At 53.5% G+C, this 13,238-nt stretch overlaps 1 protein-coding gene across 1 annotated transcript; it reads left to right on the top strand.

Moving 5' to 3' along the window:
* The first annotated feature begins 7,130 nt into the window (after positions 1-7,130).
* Positions 7,131-13,238, top strand: Tex45 (testis expressed 45). The gene is made up of 8 exons (XM_004644949.1): positions 7,131-7,680; positions 10,219-10,322; positions 10,409-10,509; positions 10,704-10,816; positions 10,898-11,007; positions 11,806-12,007; positions 12,614-12,699; positions 13,011-13,238. The coding sequence occupies exons 1-8, from the start codon at positions 7,131-7,133 to the stop codon at positions 13,236-13,238; spliced, it is 1,494 nt and encodes a 497-aa protein (XP_004645006.1).

Here is a 13,238-nt window from a genome sequence, read left to right as displayed (position 1 = left end):
TTCATGTGTTTGTGTCCCAAGTAACCTGTCACAAAGACTCAGAGGGATTTCTTTTTCTATTTTTTCTCCTTTGCCCTTCCTCACTATCTGTCCATATTGAGTATGATCATAATATCGTTATAAGGCATCTTTAGATGTTATGAAAATGCTTAGATCTTTCGAGAAGGATCTGGTGGCCAGAACTGCTCCAGGCAGGCTTAGTGAGATGACTGCTCAGCTTTTCACCTTTATAAATTTGTAACTTCAGAGCTTTGTGCAATATACATGGATTGCTTCATCCAAAAAGAAAAAAAAGTCAAAGTTTTCCAGAAGTTAACACCCATTTCCTCACATTTTTAAAACTGAGGTACATCATTTCACATGAAATTCATTCCCCCTGCCTCAGGACTGGAGATGTCACCCAGGGCCTTAGCACCATGCTACATCAGCAGCCCTTTTTCATTTTTTATTTTGAAACAGTCTCGCTGTATTGCCCAAGCAAGGCTCATGCCTGGGACCCTCCTGCCTCAGCCTCCCAGAGTGCTGGAATTACTGGTGTTTGCCATCGCTGATGGCTGAGATACACCTAAAAATGTACAGGCCAGTGGCGTTTAGTACCTGTACATGTTGGGCAGTCGCTGTGCTGCCCCTTACCAGTTTCAAATCATTTTGTCACTCGAAGGAGATGTCATAGGAGACGAGAGATCCCTACCACAAAATATGACACCTTGGCAGAAGGATTATTTTGAGCTGCAGGTGAAGCATGTATAGGAAAAGCTCTCTCCTTTTTGCTGTTTTCCCAAAAGAAGGACATACGGTTACAAAGGCGTCTCCTCTCCTCTCTACCAGGAAAGACATTAGACCCTAGAAACCCTTGGAATTCTTGATTCTTTGGTCTGGTTTGGTTTGGATTTTCGAGACAGGATTTCACTGTGTAGCCCAGACTGGTCTCAAATACGCAGTGACCCTCCTGCCTCAGCTTTACCACACCCAGCTCCTTATCTACTATTTATCTGCCTTCCCATAACATCACCCCAAGGAGAATCAAAGTCCTGTCTGTTACTGCCCCCAAAAGTGTCCTGTTCCGGGTCAAAGATGCTAATTAGCCAGAGTTTGAGCCCATTACTCCTTCTCTGGACTCTGCCCACCCACCTGTGAGGCCCGGCTGTGCGTGTGCGGGACTGTTCCTGTTCCTCTGGCTTCTGTCATTACAAGGACCTATCTGAGCTAGAACAAAGGGTAGAAGAAAATTGGTTTGCTTCCCTCCAATCTCTGCCCAGGAAACAGGCCTCAGAGCCCCTCTGCCTCCCACCCCAGTCTGCTTTCTCGCCGTATATTTACCTTTCCTGATTTCACGAACATGGTCTCGGTATCCCATCGTGGAGGTCCTGCGTAGAAGTCCAGTCATGCTTCTTTGTCTTGGCCTTGCACAGACAGGTAGACCCAGGGGACTTGCTTTAAAGGGGTGCGTTCTAAAGTTTGAGAAGGAAACTCTTGCTTGTTGGTTCTCTGCAGGTGAGAGGTAGGGAGAAGGCACCAGCCTGACCTGGCGCTTTCTGCTTTCTGCATGGCCCTTGCACGTGCCACAGAAGCGCTTATTCTACTGAGCCATCTCCCTGGCCCCCAAGCCTTTATCGAGCCATCTCCCTGGCCCCCAAGCCTTTATTCTTTGCTTCTCTCAGCTGTTTCCATCAGTCTTGAACCTGGCCGGGCTGTTTCATTTTCTTTCCCATTTCTAAGCGTAATTGGCTACTGAACTTTCTTCCAACCCTATCTTGGGTAGTTTGTTTGTTTCTTTTTCTTTTTCTTTTTTTGAGACAGGGTGTCGCTATGCAGTTCAGGCTGGCCTTGAGCTCACTGTGCAGCCCAGGCTGGTCTCCAACTGAAATGGTCCTCCTGCCTCAGCCTCCCAAGCGCTCAAATTACATGCGTCACCATACCCAGCCTACGCTTTTCTTTCTTTTTAATTTGATGTGTTTTGATACAGGATCTCAGTATGCAGGTCAGACTCCTGGTGATCCTCCTGTCTCAGCCTCCCCAGTTCTGGGATTACAGGCGTGTACCACCTCACCTGGTTTTGGTGGCCGGCACGACTCCCCAGCCCTCGGTCTAGGCTTTTCTAACTGTTTACTTATAATAACTAACCTGAGCTGCCGCAGCGGGATCATTAAGGGGTGCAGTTTGGTTGGAGATCGTTGGGGGTGGTCCTGATGGCCCATAGGGACCTTGCCCCTTTGTGTGTGTGTGTGTGTTTCTGTCTCCCTGTCCCCCTCCCCCTTTCCTCCTCCCCTCCCCCTTCCCCTTTCCCCTCCCCTCCCCTCCCCCTCCCCCTCTCTCACTCTCCCTCTGCTTCCTGGCTGCTGTGAAGTGAAAATTTCCCCATGTGATCTCCTGCCTCACAACAACAGAGACCATAGACTGCAACCCCTGAAACCACAAGCCAAAGTAGCCCTTCCTCCTAGTCACTTGATTATCCCTGGTATTTTGTTACAGTCTGGGAAAGTTAACAATGACCGTGTGCGTATAATGCGTTTGAGGTTCGGCCTCGTTGTGGCATGTACCAAAATCTTATTCCTTTTTTATACCTGAATAATATTTCACCGTACAGCTGGACCATGCTTTATTTATCCACTCACGCGTGGATGGACCTTTGGGCCGCCGCCACCTTTTGGCTGTTCTGACAGAGCTGCTATGACCATGTGGCGTGTGCCTGTTTAAGTCCCCATTTCCAGTTCCTTGGGGTGCATACCCAGGAATGGAGTGGCTGGGTCACAGAGTCATTCTAGGTTTCATTTTTTGGGGAACTGCCGCACAGTTTTCCCCAGGGGCTGCCCTGTGTAATGCACCCCCCCCTGCCCCAGTTATGCACAAGGTTTCTACCTTCCCCACATGCCTGCGACTCCTTTGTAAGTGACTGCACTCAGGCTCCTGGCTGTGGAGAGGTATCCCTTTGTGGTTTTGCTTTACATTTCCTGAGAGCCCCGGGGTGTCACCTGGTTTCCCTTTGCAAAATATTTAAAACATGGTCTCACTGGGTAACCCAGGCTGGCCTTGAATTCTCAGCAGTCCTCCTGTCTCAGCCTCCCAGAGTACTGAGATGGCAGAAGTAAGCTACGGCGCCTTGTTCCCATGTTTCCCTCTTCTTCGCAGCCAGACATGGTGGTGCACACCTGTCGCCTCAGCTATTCTGGAGGCTGAGGCGGGAGGATTGCCAGTTGAAGGTCAACCTGGGCAACTTAATGATATCTTCCTAGTCTCAAAAAATGAAAAGGCTGAGATGTTCTCAGCGATAGCGCACCTGGATCCCAGCCCCAGGCCTGCAGAAGACCTACCATGAAACCTCACAGGGAGCTAGCTCCCAAGGTGAGAGGCCCCATGACCTCAAAGCCTCCACCTAGGCCACACCCTCTAAGGCACCACCCCACACAACCAAGTGTTCAGTGCATTCCCTGCGCACCCACCACACCAAACCATGCAGCTGTCAGCACAGAACAGTGTCCAGGCTTACTCACCCAGGTGCCATCCATCTGCAGGAAGTCCTGTTCACAGCGGAACCCAAGGCCACACAGAATGGGTCTTGCAGGGTCACCATCTGCAGGCCCGCACCCTGACTGAAGGTCATTCCCTGTGCCCTGCACATTGCAGGAGGGTTTGGGTGGAGCTCAGCATGCCGGTGGCTAGCAGAGGCCTGACACAGCCTCAGCGTCTGGCCAGCAGGGCTTTGGATTTTGACTCACCGGCCAGCCGGGAAGCCCTGCAGGCACTTAGGCCCCCAGATGCAATGCTTTGTGACAAAGGACCAACTTCAGCGGCCCAGGCAGCTCCTGAGTGTTCTGCCATGGACAGTTGGTAGCCTGGAGCATGGAAGCCTGGCCAGGTGGCATCTGCAGAGCAGCCCCAAGTCCTGCCCTGGGGAGCAGGCTTGTTTTGTTTGAGACCAGCTCCCACTGTGTAGCCCTCGCCTCAGCCTCCCAGAGTTCTGGAATGACAGGCACGCCACCATGCCATGTGACTCTGACATCAAAGCAAGGCTTGGTCCTGTTGCTACTTGGGTTCAGGCATCTGTGGGGGCTCTGCTCCCCAAATAGCCAAGCCAAGACCAAGGTTCCCAGAGCCAGCAGCCGCCTGAATGAAGGACCCCTTCTCTTGAAGGTACGCTGTCTCCCGCCATTCCCAGCTGCAGCAGTGACTTTTGCAAGCACTGCTCAGACCTCGAAGCCTCCTACATCTGGTTCAAGCCGACCGCAGCCTTGAGGATGAGCCCTGGCCTTGGTGGTGTGAGCTCAGCCCGACCCCAGCCAGCGTCGTCCTGCTGGACATAAAAAGTTCCACAGGAGCTGGCACTGGACAAGGCCACTCCCGAGTGTGGGTGAGTGAGGGCGAGTGAGACAAAACAACTGCTGCATAATCTCGGCTGAACACAGGAAGACAAACCCAAGCATGGATGCACTCAGCGGCCCTCAGACCTCTCTGCTCCTGGCTGAAAGGGGTGGAGACCACTAGTCCCTCCTCACCAGCACAGCTCAGCTGTGCCCCATCCCTCCGACTCATCCTAGAAATGATTCTGAGGGATTCCAGAGCAGCAGGGCCTCTCTCCTGCTTCCTCCTAGCAAGCCACGGCCGGCCGCCTTCCAAGCCTGCACTCACAGCAGGTAGGAGGAGGAGGCTGGACCACCTGGGGGACCGAAGCCCACTGGGCTGGAGGCCAGGAGCAGGTGACAGGCCTCAGGCCAGGGGGCCTAGTGAGACTCTGATCAAATGGAGTGCCAAGGACCCACTTCCCTGCTGACTGGAGGCCTTAGGAACTGTATCAACCTCGCCACTCATATTTTTATTTCATTATTCTTTAAGTTTTAATCTAGTGAGGTGTGATGGTGCGGGCCCATCATCCCAGCTACCCAGAAGGCTGAGGCAGGAGGGTAATTAAGTTCAACCCAGCCTAAGCAATTTTTTAAATTATTTATTTTATTTATTTATTTATTTATTTGCGGAACCAGGGATTGAACTCAGGCCCTTGGGCTTGCCAGGGAAGCACTTATTCCACTGAGCCATCTCCCGGCCCCTGAGCCTAAGCAATTTAGAGACTTACTCAGCCTCGATATCAAATATAAAAAAGGCTAGGCTGTAGCTCAGTGGTAGAATACCTGGGCTTGCTTATCAGACACACACACACACACACACACACACACACACACACGCATGCACACACACCTTAATCAGCTTTACTGAACTATTATCATTATTGTCTTTTTGAGACAGGTTCTCACTGCACAGTTCAGGTTGGCCTTGAGCTCACTTTGTAGCCCAGGCTTGTTTCAAACTCTCAACGATCCTCCTGCCTCAGCCTCCCAAGCGTTGGGATTACAAGTATGCATCATGAACTGTAATTTATAAGCAATAAAACTCAATATTGTTAGTTCAGTGAGTTGCCCTGCTTTCCCTTCCCATTCCAGTTTAAGGAGTGTTAACAAGTTGTGCAGTGGTATGACCATCATGACAGTTGCCGTATAGAACATTTTCATCACTTCCCCAAATTCCCTTGTGCTTTTAAAATTGTTTAAGGGCTGGTCAAATAGCTCAGTGGATTAAGGCACCTGCAAGCAGGCGCAGGGACCAAGGTTTCAATCCCCAGGCTTGCCATGCTGGCCGCTGAGACAGCAATTGAGACTGGGCGTGGTAGCATGCCTGTAATCACTGCTCTTGGGAGGCTGTAAACAAGCAGATCACTGAGTCCAATCTAGTAGTGAAACCCTGAACACCCTGTAAACCCTTCCCTAAAATACAAAAAAAAAAGTTTAAATTAAAAATAAATAAATACTGAATAAAAAATGTTGTTAGTGTTGTTTGAGACAGCGTCTCACTATGTGGTTCAGGCTGGCCTTAAACTCATGCAGCCCAGACTCAAAGTCCCAGCAATCCTCCCGCCTCAGCCTCCTGAGTGCTGGGATTACAGCTGTGCCCCACCACATCCAACTTTTTAAAAGGAATCTTCTGAGTGATTCCAAGAGACACAGAGACACAAGGGACTGTCTGGGACCTTGTGGGAAGGTACAGGCACAGGCAAAGACATGCAAGAGAAACATAATGGTCCCGGGGGGTGGGGGGAGCCCTTGGGAGCCAGGACTCCGAGCCAGGACCTCTGGGCTGCCCCAGAGGTGCTGGGACCATTGTGACACCAGCATCAGGGAAGTGAAGGTCACAATGGATAGCACTGGAACTCGAGGGAGGCAGCCTCCGAAGGGCCGTGTGACTGTCCCTGGGAGATCAGGGACAGAGGGAGTCTGAGGGCCCAGCCCCAAAGCCCAACACCCACAGCACCCCTGGAGGTAGGCCTCTGTCCTTGTCCCTGTCCTTGTGGAAGAAGGAATAGGGGCTTGCAGGAAGCAGTAATTTGGTTAATGATTTTAGTTGTCATTAGGCCCCAGAGAAAGCTCAGCAGCTTAAGCGCCTGTGTGGCAAGCGCAAGGTTGTGAGTTTGATCCGTGGTGCCCACAATAATCATCATCATCTAAGGAAAAAACAAAACAGATGTGATAGGAAATGGCTATCGTACCAACTATTCAAGAGGCTGAGGAAGGAGGATTGCTGCAGCTGGGCTACATAGCAAATTCAAGGACAGCCTGAACTGCAAAATGAGATCCCGTCTCAAAAAAAGAAAAAGATAAAAGGCTGGCTGTGGATGAACTCCCCCCCCCCCATAATGGCATGTCCCTCTGCTGCTCTAAACCCCACGTTGGCTCCGAGCTCATTACAAAAAGAGTCAAGCTTCTCCCCCGGGGTTTGGAGAAGCCCTGGTCACCAGCACCTTCTCAATGTCATATTTTGCAAGGCTAGAAATGGAACCGAGGGCCTTAGCGCTCACCAGCCAAGCGCCACTCTTCCAGCCTCATTCTCAGCTACCAAAGGGCAAGGTTCGGGTCAGTTTGGTCAACTGATGTGCCAACCGCTTCCGTGCCTAGGTCGGGCCTGGCACTCAACACAGCCCCATGAATGGTTCTCTCTTTACTTCCCCTGGGGCCAAGCACAGGGCCTGCATCTGTTTTCCCCGACGCCCCTGCCCCAGCCCCAGCGCACTGCCAGGCGAGCAGAAAGGAGTCAAAGGCGGCCTTGTCCTCTGCACTCGCAGGCTCGCCGTGTTCCTGCCGCCCGCGATGGCCGCGAACGCCCTTCCGCAGTGCCCGGCGTCCCGAATGGACTTTCTTAAGGCCTCGCACTTCGCGCTGGGGCCGGACCCGCGGCTGCACCGGGACACTCAGCTCTCCACTTCGCACCGCCACTTCCCTGCGCACCGCCTGGCTGCGCGGGCGAAGCAGATCCCGCCCCCGCCGAGCGCGCAGCTCTTCCCACCAGACTGGGGCTGCACCGCGGAGGGGTGCGTGTCGGAGGCGCGCGGCGCGTTCACGCCGCCAGCAGGGGCTGAGGGCCCGCGGGAGCGCGCCGCCGCCTCGCGCCGCCGCAGCCTAAATCTGTGCGCGGACGCAGGCGCCGGGCCCGTCCTCCCCAGCACGCACGCCGCCTATGGCTGGCCCGAGGTGCGGGCGCGCGCCGGGGAGCGGATCGGCGGCGCGCGCCTCATTTTCGACCTGGACTCTATGCCGCCAGGCGACAGGGACAAGCTGCGCATACCCCCCAGCACGTATCGCTCGTTCTTTCCGCCCCACGACGCGCGCCCGCAGCCACGCGCGCAGAGCTGCCATCTGGGTGAGCAAGCGCCTTTGCACCCTGTGCCCAGAGAGGGTCAAGGGTTTTGCAACTGTCCCCAATTCCAAGGAACATTTGACAGTGTCCACAAACATTTTCTTTCTTTCTTTTCTTTTTCGTATTTATTTATTTACTTTTGTATTTTAGGGAAGGATGTACAGGGTGTTCAGGGTCTCACTACTAGATCGGACTCATAGTGATCTGCCTGTTTACAGCCTCCCAAGAGTTGGGATTGCACGTGCGCACTACCATGCCCAATCTCAGTCACCTCAGCGTACCCTGGAAGCGGAGCGGCACGGCAGGCCTGGGGATAGAGCCCCTGGCCCCTGCGCAAGCTGGCGCTTTAATCTGCTGAGCTATTTGGCTGGTCCTTGCAAACTTTTTTTTTTTTTTTTTTTTTTTGGCAGAACCAGGGATTGAACTCAGGCCCTTGTGCTTGCCAGGGAAGCGCTTATTCCACTGAGCCATCTCCCCGGCCCCTACAAACATTTTTTGATGGTCATCTGTTATCACGGTTACTTCTCTCTCATAGCTGGGACAAAATATTCAACACCCAAAATTAAGGAAGGAAAGGTTTATTTAGCTCACAGTTTGTGGAGGTTTCAATCCATACTTGCCTGGCTCCAAGGCAGAGTGGCCCACAGCAGAGGCCAGCAGTTCATGGCGATGGAACTCAGAAAAACAGGGAGTTGGGGAGATGGCTCAGTAGAATAAGCGCTTGCCTGGCAAGCTCAAGGGCCTGAGTTCAATCCCCAGTTCCGAAAAAAAAAAAAAAAAAAAAAAAGAAGAAAGAAAAAGAAAAACAGCAAGAGCAGAAAGGGAGGAGCAGTGGCAACAGGCAGAGGGCAAGCCTCTCTATCTTCCTTACCCTGCATCCAGGCCATCTGCCTCAGGCCGGTTGTAGCGCTCACACCTGTAATCCCAGCACTGGATCATGAATTAATCACAGTCTCTAGAAGTTCCACCCGTGGGTGCATGAGACGTTGGGGGAACACCTAGACACAAGCCAGAGCACCTGTAACGGTGACAGTGCTAGCTGCAGGTAAATGCCAGGGACAGCGCTAAGCATCCCACCACCTATAGGGCAGCCACCTTTCGTGGGGGGGAATAGCCAGCCCCAAAGGTCAGTAATGCGCAAGCTCCAGAACCGCCCTGGGCTGCGGTTTCTGCACCTGTGGAGTGAAGCTGTCCTCCCAAATTTCTCCAGGGTGCTGTGCAGTGGGGAGACATTCTGGGTGCTGGCTTGAGTTTAGACAATTCAGGTTCCCTGTGATCACTCCCAGCCCTCTCACCTTTGCAGCATGGGAGAGAGTCTCCAAGCCTCCGTCTCTGGGCCTCACCTCCCAGGAGCTGGTGAGGCGGAAGCGTCTTCGTGCGCACGGTGAGGGTGCTGGACAAAGTGAGTCCAGGGCCCATGCAAGCGGACGTCACAAGTGTGACTCCTCCCAGAGGGGCTCAGAGGTTGGCAAGCTCTCGTCAGACGCTTAGTTGTGGCTCTTGCTTTCTGTGATGTCCAGCTGGTCACTTAAGCTCTCAGAGCCTTGAAGAGGCCGTACAGCGAACACCAGGCCCATTTCCTGACACAGCTCTGGAGGCCCTCTATTGGGAATATCTAGTTGAGCTGTTGTGGTGGCCTCGGCGTCTGAATCAGTCCACAACACGGACTTGCATGGTCACTTTGACTTTGAGGGAGAATCAGAAGTCACATGGTACCAGATCCAGTGACCAGCTAGATGGGGACACAGGTCATATGTTTTTAAAAATATATTTGGTTCAGGGTCTCACTATGCTGCTTGGGCTTGGTAGCGATCCTCCTGTCTCAACCTCCCTAGTGCCGGGATTACAGGCATACACATGGACTCGGTGGCCAGCTCAGCACACCTGAGGGCAGGGCCGGCATGGCATGTGGTGTCAGGGATCGAACCCCAGTCCCTGTGCTTGCCTAAGCAGGTCCTTAGTCTGCCGAGCTATCTCGCCAGCCCTAAGGTCATACTTTTATGAGCCACCTTTCCCTTGGGTGGCAGTAACTTGACAGCAGCATTCACTATATATTTGATCACATCTCGCGAAGGCATTCCCAAAAGACGCTTCCAGAACTGCTTCAGAAAGTGGCAAGAACAGGAGCAATGAGATATGTGTATTGGACATGAGGGAGAGGATTTTGAGGTAGGATTGTGGTAATGTGTCTTTTTAAAAATCTGAACAATTTGGACAGGATATCTTGTCTGCTTCTTGTACTATGTATGGATAACCACTAAGAAGATAACAATGTACAATGTATTGATCATCAAAACTGTCCTATTAATTACCTTTGAAATTGTCTCATTCATATTTGTTTCTCACTAAAATTAAAATTAATAAAAAAATCTGAACACTCTACCATGCGGTCATCCCTCGCATTTTGGGGGTGCATTCTGGACAGCCTCCATTGAGGCTGCTTAGGACTCCTCAGCTCCCTTTCCCAGGACAAGACTGAATCCTGGGGGCCAGTGGCTGCAGGGAATGAGTCACATTCTCTCTCTCCTTGCCCTTCCTCAGAGGTCTCCAATACCCTCAGGTGGGATTATGAGGGGCAGAAAGAAACCTCCTACAAGGAACAGTTCCAGGCCCTGCCAGGCCCACCTGCCCTGATGTGTAAGAGGGTAAATTGAGGCAGGATGGGGGTTGCTGGGGAGGACAGTCATGCGGGCTGAGGGATGTAGGCCTCCTCACCCCTCTCTGCTCACAGGCAGCCTCCTCCGTGCACCTGGGAGACTGCAACATTGGCTACAGCCCAGTGTGCTCAGAGCTGAAACAGGCCCACACACCCCAAGGGCTACCTCCGGACAGGTACAGAGGGACCACTGTGCCCCTCACCGGGATGGGACAGCTGGTACTCAGCAGTAGCAAAGGGCGTCACAGAGGGCTTCGAGGTCTCTGGATTGTGCCAAATCACCCACTGTTAGTGCTCCTGACCCTTCCAGGGGCACCCCCTGCCTTCCAGGGAATCACAGGAAACCCCACAGACTCCACCTTATCTGCAGGTACAACAAGGCCCAGGCGGCCTCCCGCATCCACTGTGTGAGTATTGCCTCCGGAGACGGCCTCTTCCACGACAGGACAACTGTGACAGACCACTTCTACGCAAGGGACCCAGGTGAGAGCTGCCTCGTGCCTCTGCCTGGGCTCCCTCTCTCTGCAGCTTCCGAGTCCCTCACCCCCTACTCTGGCCTGGCAGAGCCCTTCTTTCTCCACCATGATAAGACTCTGAAATCGCACATCCTGGAAGGAAACTGGTGCCCTGGCCCTGGAAGCCTGATAACCTCCACACAGGATTTCTATGGCCAGGTCAGTGGGCAAGGAAAGAAACAGAGGGGTCAGGAGAGAAAAGGGCTTGTCAGGCAGAGTAACTTGTGTGCGAAGGCGCTGAGGTAGGACTGAGCTGGGTATGTGTGTAAGGATTGCCTAGATTTGGTTGAATCAGCTTGGGGAAATTATTTACAAATCTCTGTACCTCGGTAGGGTGGTACATCCCTGTAATCCTAGCTGCTCAGGAGGCTGAGGCAGGAGAATCTAGAATTGGAATTTAGACGGGGCACCTTTGTAAGATCCTGGCTCAAGAACAAAAAGGTCTGTAGAAGTTGCTCAGTGTCATGTACTTTCCTAGCATGTAGGAGACCCTGGGTTCCATTCGCACCCAGCACCAAAAATAAAAGCCTAGCTGGATGTGGTGGTGCATGCCTACAACCCCACCACGTCCCAAAATAAAAAATAAAAATGAGTCCAGGAGTCCAGGCACATGCCTCTAATCCCAGTGCTAGGGAGGCTGAAAACAAGAGGATCACTACTAGTCTGAGCTGCATAGTGAGGCCCTGTACCAAATACACAAATAATAAATAAAAGATTTTAAAAATTAAATGAATAGCTGGAGATGAAGCTCACTGGGGCTTTGGGTTCAACCCCCTGTAAATAAAATAAAATCCTCCCTACCTCATTTTGATGAGACAACAGAGCCACTTCCCAGCAGTATGGGGCCAGAGAAGGAGCCGGCGCTGTCTCACGTCGCAGAGCACCCTCTGCCTATCTCCCCAGGGCTTCCGGCCATCACCGACTCAGCAGTTCCTTAGATTCTTTGTGGTCCCACAGCCACCACCTTCGACCCAGCCACCCAGCCGCCACGTGGCCCGTGAGAAACTGCAGAATCACATAACTCTCGGAGAGCCAAAGCTGCTCGGACACTTCTTCCAGACCACCACGAGCTCGGCCTACTGTGCCCCAGAGGGGGCGCAACCGCAGAAGGCACCCAACCTCCACTTGAGGAAGAGCAACGTGCTGCAGAACAGGGGCGGTGAGCCAGGCCCACAGGAGGCCCCGGGAGGCTCCACCCACCCCGGAGGTCCCACCCACCCAGGAGGCCACTCCCACCCCAGAGGCCCCGCCCACCCATGGGTACGAACCGTAGCACTAAGCTCTGACCCACGCCCTTGGCCCTGCCCCCACCTGCTATGGAACCGCCCCCGTCTGTCCCACCCAACCCTCTCCTCCTATCAGATTCTAGCTCCGCCCCCTAAGCACCCTCTATCCTACTTGGTCCTGTCCCCAGATTCATCTGGTCAGGCCCCGCCTCCACCCCAACCTCAATACATTTTTTTAGGGAGCGAATTAGAGAACTGAACTCAAGGCCTTCATCCTGACCTATATATAACCCCATCCCTTTAAGAAAGTATTTTGAGACAAGGTCTTACTAAGTCACTACATTGCCCAGGCTGGGCTTCAATTGAAACCCTCCTGCTCCCAGTATGCTGAGATCACAGGCCTGTGCTACCTCGCCCAGCTCCTGCGCCTCTTCTAACCCGCACTTCGCTGCAGGTCACTATCAGCCTTTGTCCCTGAGCCGTTCCGCACCCTCAGCCCCTCTGCCCTTCAACCCTGTTGCCCCCACCCAAATCTGCAGAAACGGACTTTGCGACCACAAACCAGAGGATGCTGAAGCCTCACGGAACAGCGGGAGCGCGCGTGACTGAAGAGTTGCTGCGAAGGGTGAGTGCGCAGGGAGGGGGACTCAGCTTCCAAGTCAGCGCTGACTGCCACCTCCCTGCTGAGGTCGCGGCAGGCTCCGCTCAGGGATGTCTTCAGATCCCTGGCCACTGGCTCGCACGCGTGGAGTCACTGGGGCTCATGGCACCTTGTGTCTCTCGTGTCTCATTCAGCCCCGGGGGCACTCCTGCGGGAGGGGGGAGGACCCTTTGTCCACACGCACGGCACTTGCCCCATCCTTTGATGTCCCCAGGGTGGCCCGGGGGCCAGAGGGGGGTGGGGCGGGGGTGGCCGAGCATGCACCTGACCCACAGTGTAAGTACCGCCACCTGGAGTTCCCGCTGCGGGGACAGCGCTTCTTCTCCACCCAATACACGGATGAATTTCCCTGCAAATACCAGGGCCCCGCAGTACTGAGACTGAGCAACTCCCAGGAGAGCTACGTGCCACTGGGCACACCCCGCCAGCGGGGCTGCCCGAAAGGGGTGGTAGACCCTCAGGCCCCCCAGCTTCCTATCTACCCCTGCCCCAGCCAGCAATAA

The sequence above is a fragment of the Octodon degus genome, unplaced genomic scaffold, assembly GCF_000260255.1.
Source record: "Octodon degus isolate 3935 unplaced genomic scaffold, OctDeg1.0 scaffold00214, whole genome shotgun sequence".
Taxonomy (NCBI): domain Eukaryota; kingdom Metazoa; phylum Chordata; class Mammalia; order Rodentia; family Octodontidae; genus Octodon; species Octodon degus.
Note: the sequence above shows the minus strand (reverse complement) of the source record. Positions and strands in the feature narration are given on the sequence as shown.

Coding starts and splice junctions, on each gene's coding strand:
- Tex45 (XM_004644949.1), top strand. CDS start 7,131: ATGGCCGCGAACGCCCTTCCGCAGTGCCCGGCGTCCCGAATGGACTTT. Junction 10,510..10,703: donor CAAGGGCTACCTCCGGACAG/GTACAGAGGGAC, acceptor CCTTATCTGCAG/GTACAACAAGGCCCAGGCGG. Junction 10,817..10,897: donor CTTCTACGCAAGGGACCCAG/GTGAGAGCTGCC, acceptor CTGGCCTGGCAG/AGCCCTTCTTTCTCCACCAT.